Source organism: Pteropus medius, unplaced genomic scaffold (genome assembly GCF_902729225.1).
Source record: "Pteropus medius unplaced genomic scaffold, Ma_sr-lr_union100, whole genome shotgun sequence".
Classification (NCBI taxonomy): domain Eukaryota; kingdom Metazoa; phylum Chordata; class Mammalia; order Chiroptera; family Pteropodidae; genus Pteropus; species Pteropus medius.
The window spans coordinates 5,880,862-5,897,894 of NW_024353517.1; the positions used below are offsets into that span (position 1 = coordinate 5,880,862).

The following is a 17,033-nucleotide window of genomic DNA, read 5'->3' on the forward strand; positions in this document are numbered from 1 at the left end:
ACTGAGGTGACATTAGCAAACCCATTTCACCTAAGGACATCAAGTTTGCATCGTACTTATATCTCTGTCTCCAACGATGCCACTGCCACATAGTATATCCCTTCACTTATCTCATAGTATATCAGAAATATATTGTGATTGACCCCCCCATCTCATTACGGTCTCATAGCTCTCCCATCCACCTTCCACTGCAGAGAGAACTTCTAAATCTGACTAGCTCCCTTACCTGCTGAGAACTCCTACTGCAGTTTCTATTGCCTGGATGCTTCTTCTTGAGGGTCTTTGAATATGTCTCCAGTGGCCTATGAAATTCCTGAAATTGAACTAAATTTTATGTGCATCTTTATGGATATCATTCTCTGCCAAAAGGGAGTTTAGCTAATCGGATTTTTGGAGTTGTCAGTGGGTTCTCACAGGACCATAGCCCCAGCCCCTACAGAAGCTTTAAGCACCTCAGCATGGCATCGCTGACTCTTTCTCTCCTGCTTCAGGTCTTAAACACCAAACCATTCACAGTTTTCTCCACTCATGCCAAACTGCCTCTTACCTCTTGCCTCTGACCTTTTGCTCCTCAGAGTCCCCACTTGATTCAGGTTAGAAGCCTGTCCCAGGGTTTCATTAGTATCCAGCATATCTGTTTCATTTGATTGATCTCATTAAAAATATTATGTTTCATATGTTGCAAAAATGCAATTACATACTATAAAATAAACACGAACTTACAAAGTGAGAGCCCCCCAGAATTCCAACTCCAGAGATAATCCTTTTTAACACTTAAACATATGTCTTTTCAAGCTTTTTTTTTCCTATGTATAGATCTTCAGATAATTAAACTGTACTTATTTTATAAAAATGAGACCATCATGTAGATATTCTATTACTGGATCCATTCATGTGGACCCAGTGGCAAGGCCATCTTTTCATACACGTACATACTGATTTACAGTATATTATTTTCATATTCTATTATACATATCTATCATTGTCTATTTAGGCGATCTCTTAGCAATGGATGGATAATTACATTATTCTTCATTCTCTCAAATATAGTTCCTGTGGCCAGCCTTGGTCATATAATTTTATGTTCTTATATGAGTATTTCTGCAAAATTTTCCTAGAAGAGGATAGTATATGTGCAATTTTAAGTTTAATAGCATTAACAATTCATTCCTCCAATATTCATATCTACGTTTACTCTTCCCAATATAGTGCTTTTTTACAATTGATCATTTATGCATGTTTCTCACCCCCACCAGACACTCATTCTGTCAATGGCAAAGACTGCATAATATGTCTTTGTGTTCCTCTTTGATGCTTGCGAAAGGTACACAAAACAGACACTATAAGAATAAGTGAATAAACTAATAAGCAAAAGAACAAACAAATGATTTTACAGCATCTTTAACCCTTACAGCAACTCTATAGGGCAAGCACTATTTGCAGTTTAGAGGAGTTTAACATTTAAAGTTTAACGTTTAATGGTTATTGAATAAATGAGTAAGTCCAAGATGGGCTCTTGTCCTGAGTTTATGATAGCCCTGCCCTGATTTTTAATGTCCTTATTTCACAACGAATAGATTGAGGTAATGATTCTTCAGATCCCAAGAGGCAGCTCTACGTTTTTGTCTCTGTAACTTGTCACATGTCATAGTTTGTTCACTGATTCGAATCTCCAATCCAAATTGTTTAACAGTGAAATAAAATCCCAGGGGTAAAGTTAGTGACCAACATGAAAAGTTCTTGACTTTCAATCTTCTGCACATCTGTACTCCAACTTTCCGTACATTTTTAAAAACCTAAAAGTAGAAGATAATTACAGAGAAATGGCCAAATAGGTACTTGTTAATTTTACATATATTTAGCAGTCATTCCATGTCTTAGACATCACAAAAATAACTAATATCCATCTTGGAGGTATTAAAATAAATGTTGGTAGTAAGATATTTGTACAGGGATTTGTACTTGATTAGGTTTTCACTTCCAAGAACTCATTTGGTACAGTGAAGACAACTGATAAATGAATATGCAAGTTTTGTTGACCTAATTCTTATAAAACTGTTTATGAAAGCAGAAACTCTTGGTCAACAATTTTAAGAATGCATAAACGTCAAGGAAGATCCTCCCCAGTCTATCTCTGCCTATTAGCCATGGTAGACATCATCATAATTTCTCGGCTTTTTATAACTCTGTCTCTATTTTCAACATTTTGATTGAAGATGTTGGGGTGTGGTATTGGAAATGGTCAAAGTTATAATATAGGCAAAGGAAAATATAATAAATTACCTCTTATTTATACAACACAAAGCTATTTTACAATTTACATCTGGCATCTGGCCTTTTTTTTTCTCTCTCTACTTAAGTTTGATTCTTGGTTGGTTACCTTAAGTGATCTCACCTGGCACTTGATTCCTTTACATTGCTGTAATTCTGCCTCACCCACTGATTTAAATGCCAACCTAGTGTCAATTCTACCGATTTACTTTCTCCATTTGATATCTGGCTGGTTGCAGTGCTAGTGGGAAAAACATTACTCAACCTCCTTGACTGGAACACAAGGCCCTTCACTTTCTGGACTCCTATATCCAATAAGATGTGTTACATCCTCTTTCTCAAATGTTATACATGGTCCAGAAATACACGACTGCCATGAGCTCCTTATACCACCTGAATGTGAGAAAAATCAGCCTGTATGTTTCTTCCTCTTTAGCTGAGAAAGTCCTATTCTGTGTCACTGCCTATTCTCTGGAATTCTTCCTCTCAAGCTATGTAAGAGGTCCCATTTGTACTCTGGTTTTGCGCTTTCTACAGTTGCTTTATCTTTAATTATTAATATGCCTTTATTTCTCATTTGACTGTAAGTTCCATTAGAGGGAGGCTCAATTTATTCATCTTTTTTAATAAATATGCAACTGGTATATAGTGACTCCTACAACTGCTGAATGAAGTAGAGTCCTACTGTTGTAAACAAGGATTTCTAAAGCCTGATAGGTGACTCCTGTAGATAAGGCAAGTGAATAAAGTGTTCTGTCCATGGTCAGACACTGATAAACCCAATTCTTAAACCCAAGTGTCCTAGTAGTCATGTCCAATGCCTTTTCCTCCACAATGCACACTACCTGATTGCCTTTGTTGATGTCTAGATTGCATTTAAAGGACTGTTTTCTGCCTTGCAGGGTGGACAAACAGGCTCAAAGGGGCTTCCAGCTGTTACCCCCTCATTCCGCCCTGAAGATGAGCTAGAGCACCTGACCAAGAAGATGCTTTATGACATGGAAAATCCACCTGCTGATGAGTACTTTGGTGAGTGGGCTCTAGAGCTGACTTCTGAAGTAAATATTCTGTTCTGTTTTCCTTAATTAGTAATTAGGAGTATGATCAGCTTTACTGGTAAAGGATTTGAGTCTGGATGCACTGGAGTTGGTATGTGCACAAAATTGAGTGTTCTGGAAATTGCTTTATGAGAGACTGCCATAAGTATGATATCTGTTTAGCTTGTATTAAAATCTCAGGGGCATTGCAGAGTTTCTTGAGACACAAATTGATTTAAACTTAATCACTGATGATTTATTAGCTTATTTTTAGGCAAAAATGGGGCTTCTATGTGTGTTCAGGCCTAAATATTAATATACAAAATGTAGAATTGGATAGTGTCTAAACTTTCAATTCTTTCCCTATTCAAGTTTAGGAAAAGACATTGTTCCCTTTGTATTTTTTTTTAACTTCTCCCTCTCCAGACCTGTGAATAATTATGAACAGTTAATCCATTCAGACCATTAGCGTAACGTGAATTTATGAATTATATGCTAATCGTGATGTGTTATGGATATATAACTTGTCCTCAAGGAAGTTGTAATTATTCAGAAGAGATAAGAAAAACATACAAATAATTACTAGTCTAGGTAAAAAGTTATAAGAGACATAAGATAGACTTGCTTAGGTCAAATGTTTTAAAATTTAAAAAGCTTCATTAATCTGGAAGGAACATCAGGAATGCTTTATAGAAGAATTAGTGGCACTTGAATCTAGACCCTTTAAAGCAGTACCTCTCAAGTTTTTTTTGTTATGAAGACTCCTCCATAATCTGTTGGAGACCAGTATTTTTATAGAATATAGTAAAAATTAATTACTAGGGAAATTAAATAAAAAGAATACAAAATGGAAGATCAAGTTTTACCATTATTAGATTTAACAAGAATACATTACTCTATTAAATTGCTATAGTATTTCCTATATACTAGCTTTGTATTTCTGTTCTCTCATCACAAGGTGATAAACATTTCTTATGCAGATACCCATCTGTGGACCACATTCTGAGTAGTGCTGTTTTAAGGACATACAAAGAAAGGATATTACATTTGGGGAGCACTGGGAGCAAAGGCACAGAGGTAGAAAATTGCACAGCAATTTTTTTTCAAATATTTTCTATTTTCATGTGTTCCCACTTGCTTCTTATTTGGGAATATGTTATGGCAGGTAAACTAAGGGCACTGGTTCAAAGCCATGCCATAGATGGACTGGGTTAGGATATTACAAACATGGCATTTATTTGTATGCAGGAAGCAGTGTAGCTAAGCTAAAAGAGCACAATAGTGAGAATAAAGAATTCAGGTTCTGGTCCCTCTGCCCCTTGCTGGTTAATCAATATTGGCATGTTCCCCATCTGCCTGAGCCCCATTTCTCACTTCATTAAATCAAAAGTATAGAACAAATGTTTTCTAGAATTTATTTCAGCACTGATAAGATCATATAGAAACAGCATCAATCCAAAGAAATGTGACAAAGTAAAAGCTAAACGTAAATGGATAGAGATTAGCACAAGTGCATGGATAATAGTAAAAAAAAAAAGTCTGCTGTTATATTAAAACATACAAAAAGTATATCATGTTCTTGTCAGTGATGTGGGCGAAGGTTTATGTTGGAGTCTAAGATTCAGAAAAAGCAGGTTAAAAGTGAACAATAAGTTATCTGTATTAAAGTATCTTAAAAATGAAAAGTTAACATACCAAGTATATATGTTTTAAATATTATAGCAAAAAAAATTACATGGCAATAAAGAAAATTGTTTAATGAACATATATTAAGCACTCTGGGAAACAGACATAAATTAAATATTACCTTTACCTTTAAGAATTGTCCTAGTTCTACAACTTACTAGCTTAGACAGTTGAATGAATCACTTACTCTCTCTAAATCCTTGTTTTTGTTTAACTTTATTTATAAAATGAAAATAATTGCTAGCTTATACTGTTAATATGAGTATTGAATAAAATATTTATAGAAAGCACTTAGCCAAGTTCTTGGCATGTAGAATATGCTCAATAATCAAAGTTAGCCCATACTTTATTTAAAAAAAAACTTATGCCCATCAAAATTTCATTAGTAATACCTAACTTCAGTTTAAGTTACTACCTAAATAGATCATAAGTCACTAATTGGTTAATAATCATTGCCAGATAAGAATTACAAACCGTAACAAAGACTATGGAATAATGATTAACTATAAAGTGTTTACAATATGGTAGCACTATTTTATGTACTTTATAGGAATTAACTCATTTCATCCTTACAGAAAAAAAATATAACTATGTAAAGTAAATGTTATTATTTTTTCCCAATTAGGAAACTGAGGTATGGAAATGTCAAGTAATCTACTTGTTACAGACAGCTAATAAATTGCAGGAATGAACTAGAATTCAGACTCCAAGTCTATACATTTTTTTTCTTCTAAAAGCTATGTCTCAAGCTTTATTGAGGTATACAAAAACTGTACACAATTAATGTGTATGATTTGGTGGGTTTGTATACACACACACACACACACACATGCACACACACACACACACACACACACACTTGTATCACTACCTCCACAATCTGGTACTTCCAAAAGTTTAGGTTGGATATTTAGAAAGGTTTTATGGAGAAAATCAGCTTTGAACAGATGGAAAATAAGCAAAGGGTATTCTCTTCTAAGTAAATAGAATAAACAGAATATGAGTTGAAGCCGAGATTATTCAAATAAAATTTACTTCATGTGGAAAACATCCACCAAGTGGCTATTATTTGCAGGCTACTCTGTTAGGTGCTGGAGACAGGCAAATATGGGTTTTACCTTTAAAGGTGCTTATAGTCTAATAGAATATGTGTACAGAGTTATGATGTTTAATTATAACACAAAACAGAAAGTGACAAATGACTTAAAGTTTAGTCAAAGTTCTATGAGATTTCAGACAAAGGAGCGAGGACATCCCAAGGCAAGAATGGAAAGATGTTGATGGAGTAGTTAGCTTTTGAGTTAAGTCTTTAAAATTATCCTAATGGAGATTGGAAAGCAGGAAAACAGTAGAGAAGTGATGTCATTTCTAATGAGGAAATTTTAACATATAGTGAATGCAATCATTGGAGTGAAGCACCCATGTGGGAAGGAAAAAATATTGGGAAGTAAGGTTGGAAAGTAAGTTGGGACTCATGTGGAGAAGACTTTTAATGCCAGACTAAAGGCTGGTGACTTTATCTTACATAATGAGCTTTGGCAGTTTGAGATCAAATGCTATGGGAACTGTTCCATCAATAGTGGTTAAGAATGTGGTCTCTAAAGCCAAAATGCCATGGTTCGAAGGCCAGCTCCACTTCTTACTGGCTAGTTAAAAGCAGGAAGTAATGGACGAGTTAACAGAATCATCACTTACTGTTCCACTCTAAACATTAAACATTCCCCGAGCACATTCTCCATGCCTGCCCCTGTGCTGAGTGTTGGGGACAGCAAGACAGGAGAGAGGCAGACATGTAAGAACTATCAGTGCAGATATCAATGCTGTGCTGGGTCTCCCGGAGGCCTATGTGAGAGTAGAAGACAGAATCCACAAATCTGCCTGGAGATGAGGGAAGAAGGGTTACATATCAGGGTGTTCGTAATTGGAAGACCTGAAAAGAGAGATGAATGAGAGCCTTCTCTTGTTTTCTAACAGAATTTTATCCTAGTTCCATCCTGAGTTGGAAATAACATTGCCAAGCACCACCCTAAAAGAGCTTTACTCTCTTGCACCATCCCAACCCCATCACCTACTCTCCTTTTCCACCAATTTACCAATTTAACGATGGAACTTTATTGACACTACAGCTGATTTGCTGAAGATCATTAAGTGCTTTCTTTCAAAAATCTCCTACTAGGTTACAAGCCGCACTAGGGAGTGGAAGGGAACAAAATCTAAATAAACAGAGTAGGTTCCCCTGTGGTCATGTTGCTTTTTTTTTCATTCCTTAAGTGAAATGATTCATGAATATATTTTCAGTTTTTTGTTTGTTTTCTTTATAGAACTACTCATCACTTTTAACAGCTTTTTTTTTTTTTGAATAATTAAAGAACTGTAATTATGGTATGCTTAAAAGTATTGGGAGGAATATCAAAAGATCATTTTACAAATGACTTAAGTACAATGAAGATACCTTTACAATGGAGAGGTCTGGAGGAAACCTTAATTCAAATGATGAAATTTAGCATTACCAATAATGGGACAAATTGACATATGCCAGCTGATATGATATAGCAGGAAGTATACAACATACCTGTGTAATAGTCTGGTTAAAATATTTAACTGGAATCTAACCATTAAGACATAGACAAATCCAGATGATGTGACCTTTTTTAAGACAATTTTCCTAAATTCTTCAAAAAAGTAAATGTTAGAAGATACTATTCCAAATTAAAGGAATTAAAGTATCATGCCATTCAAATGCCAGGTATGAGTCTCGATTGTTTTCTGGATTAAAAAAAAATGTAAAGAATTTGGGTCAAGGTTAGAGAAATTTGAATATGAACTATATATTAGATAATACATCAGTGCTAATTTCTTGACTATGGTAATAATATTATGATTATATAGGAAAATATCCTTATTTTTAGGAGCAACATGTTGAAGTTTTAGGATGAAGTATTCTGATGTCTGAAACTTAACTTTGAAACAGTCTAGTAGTTGATAGATAGATAGATAGATAGATAGATAGATAGATAAATAGACAGACAGACAGACAAACAGACATACAGATAGACAGACATAGATATTGTGGAGAGGCATGAATGACTTTGGATTAAAACAGCTAAAGATGCTGTTACTACATAGCTACACATGATACCCTTTTTTCCCAAAAAAGTATTGAAGCCTGTCACAAATGAACTATCTTAGACCCCTCTCTTGAGCAGTATAAACAAAGAGTCATATTTCTATTCCTTTTAAACTTGACTGTTTTAATAACTATAGTAGATCTTTAAATTTTCCCTTTCTTGTGTATGTTTTCTTATTCTCTACAAGACATATACCCTTTGTCTTATTGCTACAACGATAACCATTATGGTGGTAATAATAAAAACTGACATTTACCTAAAGCTCTACAAGTTTAAAAAGCCTATTCACAGCTGTGGTCTGACCGACAGATCTAGTGGTGATGTCTTCATTTTTTACTTGAGGTAACAGAGACCAGAGAGGCTCACTGAGTTGTCATGGTCACATAGCTCATAAGTTTCAGGATTTGGACTTATTTTTCTGATCTTAAGTCCATTCTAATTTATGACCATTATAGAAAGGCACGTGTTGTTCCTGCAGCTTGTCAATAGTTGGCTATCCCTGTCTCATGTCATCCTTTTTCTCCTGAAGTTGTAGCCTGGACTTCAATATCACTGACAGTATAACTCTCAGTATAACTCCTGAATTAACTGATGTGACACTAAGCATGGACTTTTCGGCCCTGGCCCAGAAGTATACTTTATGAAGAAAGATAGCATGCCTAATACCTCCCTATCAACCATGTTAGCTGACTGTAGCCCTGCTGTTGATCTTAAGGGAAGGCAAAACACTGATAACTACAGCTCATCTTGTTTTCTCAAGTCAGCTCTTCATAAAATATTACAAGCAGAAACCTTTAACTATGTATCATCTGGGTATTTTTTTAAATAATTTCTTCTGAAAAGGTGCTAGTTTTAATGTTTCCATGCTCTCCCTCTTCCTTTTAAAAAATTGTGCCTTGCATTTATAATATTAGATAAATGCCACAAAGGATGAACCATAATACAACAGTTGGGTAAGTCCATATATTTGAAGGGAAGATAAAGTCTCTCATGCTGTGAACATTTTCTATGTACTTGGTCTTAAGTTTGTGCTCTAGCAGTTTCACAAGTATCTTTCCATTGGCAATGAGGTCCTTGAATGGGTCTTGAAACACTAGCCTGTAGGAGAAAGAAAGGAAACCTATAAGAAGGGTAGAGATTGGAGAAAATTCTCACCTAATTCAGTTAGCCAGGCAGCAGGTCTTCAGCTCAAATCATTTGCAGTAATGTTGCATGCCTTAGTTCAAGATCTTGCACAGTGGAGCAACTTGTTCCTCTGGGCAACTTAGAAAAGTATGTCGGAAACATAAAATTTTTAAGTTACCTATTAAAATGAATTTGGGGAGAAATGTATCAGATATTGCTAGAAAATTAGAAGCTTACAGAGCTAGTTGCCAGCATTGGAGCTTATTTTTTGACATTTTTAAGGGGGGAATGTAAAGGAGAGTTGAGTTTTTCTCTAGATATCTTTGATATATCTCTGCATTTATCCAAGAGTTTTCCACGTTGATTGGTACACCAAGAGCCTCTTATTTCTTTACTTTCTTACATTTTGAAAGAGAAAGAGCGTATTTGTATGTGAGGGATTCTACATGTCTATATCTGTGTCCATGGCATGATTCTCTCCAAACTAATGGTGTTCTGGCTGTGTAGAACCTAAGACCGAAGACATCACTATTGGAATACAGTATCTCTGGAAATGGATACTGTAATATATCTGAGAATGGATTGTAGATATCTACGAGCTTATTTTTAAGCACGAAGCTGTAATTATCTTGACATTGTTTACATGGTGTTGTCTTATTTCTTCTTTAAAAAAAACTGAAGTGTGGGAGTCTTAAAATTGTTTAGTGAGCTATTTAAAGAATCCTTATGCCTTCAGGAAGCACTAGGTAAATTCTCTTCACAGAACTGGTCATTTATCTAAGAATTTTTTTCTTTATTTCTCTCTGAGTGTTGTTAGCGAGATATACTGAGAAAATTTGCATGAATCCAGAAGTTTGTTCTAGGGAAATTAGGATTACTGCCTCAAAGGACAGCTGGACAGTGGAAGTTAGGAGGCAGCAGGGACCTGGTAAGCCTTAAGAGGAGACAGGCAGAGATGGGCATGTGCTGTGATTACTTTATTGATTAAACCAACTCACCATATTTGGTACTATGTATCTTCTCAATTGAGAGCAAAATGGAAGTCCAGCAAAGTTTCCTGAATATAAGGAGAGTGCCACAAACATCAGGGATGAAAGTCCATTTCTTTTCTAAACTATTAAGACCACTCGATAAGCAAGCATATATAGAGGACATGGACTAAGATGCTCAGGAACCTGGAAACCACTATTCGAGGTACAGTTGAAGGTATGGAGAAAAGAAAACCTGGAGCCCCGATTTCTATTGGAGGACCGCCATGTGGAAAAGGAATGAATTGTGCTTCCAAAATTAGCAACTAAGGCAAGTGAGGGGATGCTGACAAAGTCCCACTCAGTACAATGAATTAACTTCTTTTAACAGACAGAAACAAGTTCTTAGAAAAACCTAGACCAAAGCCCAATAACCCCTTGTTGGAGAAGTAGGGATAGATATTCAAGCATCTCATGTACTGCCCATCTGTGCTATGCAGTGACTAAGGCATCTAAACTTACCTGGGAATCATTGAATGTCTCTGTCGTTGAATTTCCAGTTCTATCACAAGATTATCATTGTTATTACCTGATTATAATTAACATTTCTATAATGCTTTATAAATCACTTTCATACTGTTATATCATTTGCAGCCCTGCAAAACAGGCCGTATGTTTATTTGCATTTGGTATAGGAAGACATAGAAGATTTGAGGGACTCCCACCCTCCAGGGCCACCACTACCACCCCAAAAGACATGGATTCCCTAAGCAGCAGAATTACACCGGGGGCCAGGCCTACTGACTCTAGATCCTGTTCTCTTTCTACCCCATCACATTCTCTTAGCACCATGACGTTGGATTGGTCATAGACGATAAGACAGATCAGTTAACATGCTCTGTGCTATAGCTTTTCTGTCAGTACAAGAAACAATGTGATTGCTTTGAAAAATGCTTCGAGGGTCTCAACTGAGAGGTGCTAAGTAATTTATATTTCATTATTTTTATTATTTTATGTTAAGAAAATGCTTTCCAGAGTGATCCTGTCAATCACAAACTGGCAAATGACTCCAGGTAGTAGGCAACTGCCTCTAGTACAGATGGAACCTGAGACCTTAAGGATCTTTTTTCACAGAAAAATTACCTAATTAATTAAAAACCCTGAAACCACACTAGAGAAAAAAAAGAAAATTAGTGGTTTAGAGAAAAGATTGTATTGATTTTGGGGGAAAAATAGATATCTTGGTTTCATGTCTCCCCAGCTCTTTGTTTAAGGTATCTATGGGTCATGGAAATAGAATGTTTTCTAGTTAATGAGACATATTCGATATATTTTCTTTTGTGGTAATGATTTCTGGTAAAATGTTTACTCAGGGCAATATATGTTTGCAGCACTAAATAAATAATCCTAAGCATTTTAATGTGTTCTATCTTAGCACATGTTAATTTTTAATTAATTTGGCTATCTAGTGTGTTTTTAAGCATTGATTTGGAAACCTAGATTTATAATATCATAAAGAGGATTTAATCTTAGAAACTGTCTAGAACAACCTTTTACATTCCAGAAAACTGAAGCCCAAATGACTCATTCAACGTCACATAGCTGGGAGTGTTTTGAACTCTGTAGCCAAATTCCCTCTCTAATGAAGAATAGGAATTAGTCTCTGCTAGCAGGAAGAGGACTGGCAGGGCTATTCACAAAGGTGAGAAAGTAGGTGAGGACCTGCTATTTTGGTGAATCTAGACTTGGATACACCTTATTCAAACCTGGGTTAAAAATACTTTGCCCTAAAATGTAATAAAATAAGTCACTATCTTCTTAGGACCTATGTAAGGTACTGTTCTGAGTTCCTTGATTTTCAAATATAAAATAACTGAAGAGATACCCAATATTTTTTTTCTCATTCTCACCAAATTATTTACTAGTAATATTTGTTGTCTATCTTTCCTGCTAGAATGTAAGTCTGATTAAAGGCAATAATTTTATTTAGTTTACTGTTGTGTCCCCATATTCGGCCCTAAAAAAATGCCTGGTTCATAGGAGATGTTTGATATTTGTTTAATTAATGAACCTATAAATGAAAATTATGAGCAGAAACTCCATATTCCCTGTGGCGGGACATGGTATATAGAAAACTACAGCGGGGAAATGCTTCAGTCACTTAACATTTATTTAACACCTTATGGAATGATAAAGTGTTAGAGCTGCAGGTAGTCCTAGAGACTACCAAGGAAAATCCCCTCATTTTTAGAGATGATGAAAATGAGTGAATTTTCTAGATTCACAAATTATTTAATGAAAGAGCACTGAATTATAACTCAGCCTTTCTTTCCTTCTTTTTTTTTTTGTTTAATCACTTAAAGGCGCTAGAGAATGTATAGAGTAAGAAAGACATGCTTGCTACATTCATTGAACTTCAATCAAAATTAGATCGACACGGTTGGACTTGATCTCTTTTGCATGTGTTTTCTGTAAAAATTAAGGATTAAAATTGGTCAGTAGATAGGTTACATAGTTAAGATTTTTTTTTTTTTAAGTTCTAGATCCAATTTTACCCCACTCCGCAGTTTCTTTGTAGTCATTTGTTCCTAGTACAATCCCTTACCGCCTCAATTTTCTTCTGTTCTAATCTAATTGGGTCAAATGGGCAGAGCATCATATTGAAAGAAACATTCTGTCCCCATATTTAAGTGTGTTTTCCATAGCAACCAATTGTGAAAGGTCACTAGGCCCCTTCAAGGATGTGAAACACCACTCAGGATTGGTGTCTCATGGTGTCTTAATACAAACAGACACTCACTCATTCAGTTACATTGGGATCACCATTCTCTTTATCAGAGAATGAAAAGTAGAAAAGAATTTCCTACTTTATAATCAAACATCCTTTGCCTAAAACTGTAAAGGCAGGTTTGACATCCTGGAAGAGAAAGAGCTGGTGAGGGCACGCACTGTGTATAGCAAAAAACAGTCTCAGTTCATAGGTTGTCTATGGCTGTGTGCTGAGACTTGGCAAGAATTGACGCCTGAACATACAAATGCTAACTATGCATTTTCTAACCTCAAACATATTAATACAGACAACTGAATTCAGCTCTCTTCCCCCTCCTAACTACTCTTTTTCACCCCCGCCAGCACTTTCCCCAGAAATTTCTCTAAAACACTCAGATAATCATCTCCTTCCAGACTTTGAAGTGACATTAGAATTGTCAGAAGACATAATTAATTGACTGTCAGCAAAGCCATTGTTTGAACATCTGTGGAGTTCTACTTGGTAGGCATCTGTTGTACTTTTAATTGAATGGATTCATTCATCTACAAATATTTATTGAGTGCCTACTATACACCAATCGTTGTGTATACTATGGAAGATAATAGAAATGAAGTAGCATCATGGCCAAGGAGAGAAAGCACTTGTTAAATCTTCTAGCACCAAGGGCTTTAATGAGAAACAAATTTCATGACTGTCAATAGAAAACACATTTTTTTTTTCAACTAGGTTCAGGGGCTTTTGCCACTATTACCAGCTGACCTGTGCGACATAAAATGCCAGAGAAGTCCACATGAACTGACACTATATCTGGGGAGTAGAGACTGGTTGGCAATGTACTATCTATGGTTAGAGTTTTCAGCAAAGACAGTTGAATGCTCTTAAACAAAAACAAGCTGAAAATATACAAAGCCAATAAACTGGGAAATCCCAGAAGCAGGTCCAAATGAATGACCTTATCCCAGTCCTCTTCCTAAGTGTGACTCTGATGTCAGTCATGTTGCATTAAATTCTCCTAGATCCACTACAGTGCTGAACAGCTCTGATCTCTGTCCTCATCTGGTTCACTATTGAAACTTTGTATGAGTCCTGGACCTGGCTCCACTTCTATCTAGAAATGAGCATCATTTGTTAAAATTCAACAAGAAAAAACAAAAACACTATGCAGGATTTAATCATTGAGGGAAGGGAAGGTAGTGCAGTAGGCAGGATGTAAGGGAAACATTTATTAACCTCCACTGCCTCTCTCTTTCTCTCTCATTCAGCCTTAGGGTCATGGCAAAGTTAAAGAGGGCACTTAGAAATCTGGTTTAATAAGTTCCCATTCTTCTGTTATTGGAGGGCATCTTTATGATTTTTACCACCTATGGTAAAAATGATATATATACTATACTATTATTTGCCAACATTTTTTTATTTAAATCAATTAATTTTTGAACCTATTTTATATTCATCCATGTCAATAATATTTATAACTTGATTTTATGGGTTGAAGTACTTATTTTTTTTCTCTTAAAAAAGGCACTAAACTAAATACCGTATTTAAATTTGAAAATACTCATCCATGGACCCTTGAACCATAATGTTCAAAATATTGAGAAATGAGGGTACAGTTCAGCAAGAAGACAAATTGATGAACACCATAATGAAATGATGGCCTCAAGATTACTTATCCAGTGAGTCGTTTTCTAAAATAAGCGTTATTTATACTGAAAGTCCTCATGTAATTGTGAGAGGCAGTGTAGTGGTATAAAGAGCTGGACATCAAGCATTCAGAGGCCAGATTCTGGATTGACCCTGTCCCACTGACTTGCTATGCCACCTTCATCCAGCCCCTTTTCCATGGGCCTCATTCCTCAGTTTAGGAGATTAGACTTCATCATCTATTGGGATCCTTTGGCCGCTTAATTTATTTACCTTATATACTTTTTAAATATTGTCCTCTATACACATTTAAAATGTAGGTAATAGAACACAACTGCCCTAAGTAAAATTATGGCATTGCTTGTTTCAAGAGTTCCACAGAAAAGTTGAAAAAGAAACTCAAGGATTATATTTCCTAGACCATTTTATACTTTGCTCAGTGCTGTTCATTTCTTAAGGTTTTTGAGAGGATCCACTGCATTTAAAGTAGCTTTAATCAGAATAAAATAAGAATGCAGAATATAAGGAATACTATGTACTCAGTTGGATACCCTAGCATCACTGTTTAAGGATTTTCCTGCATAAGCAATAATGTTGTTCACTAATGGTACTTAGCATACATAGTGATATTAATATCAGTAACCAGTAATGTGACACTGTTCTTCTATGTAGATAATACAGCACTGTCATAAAAATGAATAATTCATCTTTTGTTACATGGCATAGTGAAACAAGCACTGGACTTGGAGTCAGGAAATCCAAGTGTAAATCCTATTTCTTCTTTGTTTGACATTGGCGACATTTGACATTTGCAATATGCTTTAGAATATATTGTTATGCATCATGTAAAAACATTTCAGCAGTTTTAAGGTTAGTGTTATCATTTTCCTAGAGAAATTAGCTTATCTAAGGACATTTTAGTAAATGGAACAAAATTAAGTTAGGTTTAGGTTTTCTGGATTAAATTACCTGTACTTCCAGACATTTTATATAACTTCTTAACTTTCATGAATTTCAATTATTTCTGCTATGAAAAAAGATCGTTATGATCCCTGTGTACTTTATTACCTTATTATGAGGATCAATTTAAATAAAAAGATGTTAAAATACAATCTAAACCATAACAGCTCAAAATTTTAAGAGATGTTAGTATTGCTTCCCAGTGCAGCATCTGGTTCGATTTATGCCATTTATGATTAGCGTGTAATAATCAACTGTGAATTTTTAATGTTAGTGTTTGCCTCTATTTGAATTAGCACTTTGTGTTTTCTTATTGTGTACTCTTGTTATTGGAATTTCATTAGATAATACAAAAAAATGTTTTTCAGTCATTGTGTGTGAGAAAGCAATACACAAAGATATACCACAATGTTCTCATTTGCTGAGCAAACTGCTCTTGCTTTTTAATGTGGAATGCAGAAGAACTAATTGAAAAGAGACAAAAATGAATTTTGACTCAGATTGTGCAAGATGAATCATAACCTACTTTCTCATCTGAGTTGTGAAGAAAAAAATTAAAGAAAACCAACTACCACACAACCTTACTGTTAGTGTCAGCATAATCAGTATAGAATGTTTTTCAGCAGAACAAAGAATGCATTACTACTAGGGAGAGAACTGCAGGTATTAGAAAACCTAGATAATTTTTTTCTTTTGTCTATAGTCTGCTGAAATTCTTTTTTTTTTTTTTTTTTCTGTCTTCATTAAAACTTTCCAATCGAGAGAGTTTGAACCCATCAGTTTGGAAACCAATGGTTTGTTTCCCAAACCATTCAGAAATGTGCCTGTGAAATCTATAGAACAATTAGAGGCCAGTTGGAGACTGGACAAGCTTGGACCACATTTGATCTCAGTGTTCTTTTGTCAAGCAGTGGGGAGCAGGGAGACAGCAAAGCAACAAAAACCTGACCACAGTGCAATTGCTGCTTCCTTGAATTTAACTTACTTGGGTTATTGAGGTGAATGATAAAGAAAAATGAAGGTATTGTCCTGCTGTGGTCTAGGATCCAGATGTATAATCTATATCGCTTGTAAATGTAGCTTTAAAAAAATTTTGTACAAATAGAGAGGCACTATAACCTACCCCAAACATAGTCTCCAATGCTTAAGTCACAATTAAGTTCTTTCTAAATTTTGTTATTGTTATATTTTATTCATAACTTTTATGGCTTTTAGTTCCCACCTATATATATATACACACATATGTAGATATGTTGCACATAACCAAATAATATACATATAAATATGTCTGTTTATATGTCTATACATCCTACTTTACTGTAAGATTACTGAGAGAAAAGGTCACATCTTCTTTATCTTGGTCTTTCTCTGTGCCACTCCACCAAGACATTTGCTTGCAGTAGAGTTTCTCTAGTCTGACTTGATCCTAAATATTCTAACTAATGCC

At 35.2% G+C, this 17,033-nt stretch overlaps 1 protein-coding gene across 26 annotated transcripts in view; it reads left to right on the top strand.

Annotated features, from left to right (window-relative positions):
* LPP (LIM domain containing preferred translocation partner in lipoma) overlaps positions 1 to 17,033 on the top strand; it is a 605,586-nt gene that overhangs the window by 448,595 nt on the left and 139,958 nt on the right. For all 26 annotated transcript variants that reach the window (XM_039850683.1, XM_039850695.1, XM_039850680.1 and 23 more), the window contains one exon: positions 3,174 to 3,300. In XM_039850683.1, the coding sequence (XP_039706617.1) occupies positions 3,174 to 3,300 (127 nt within the window). The remainder of the gene's footprint in view (positions 1 to 3,173; positions 3,301 to 17,033) is intronic.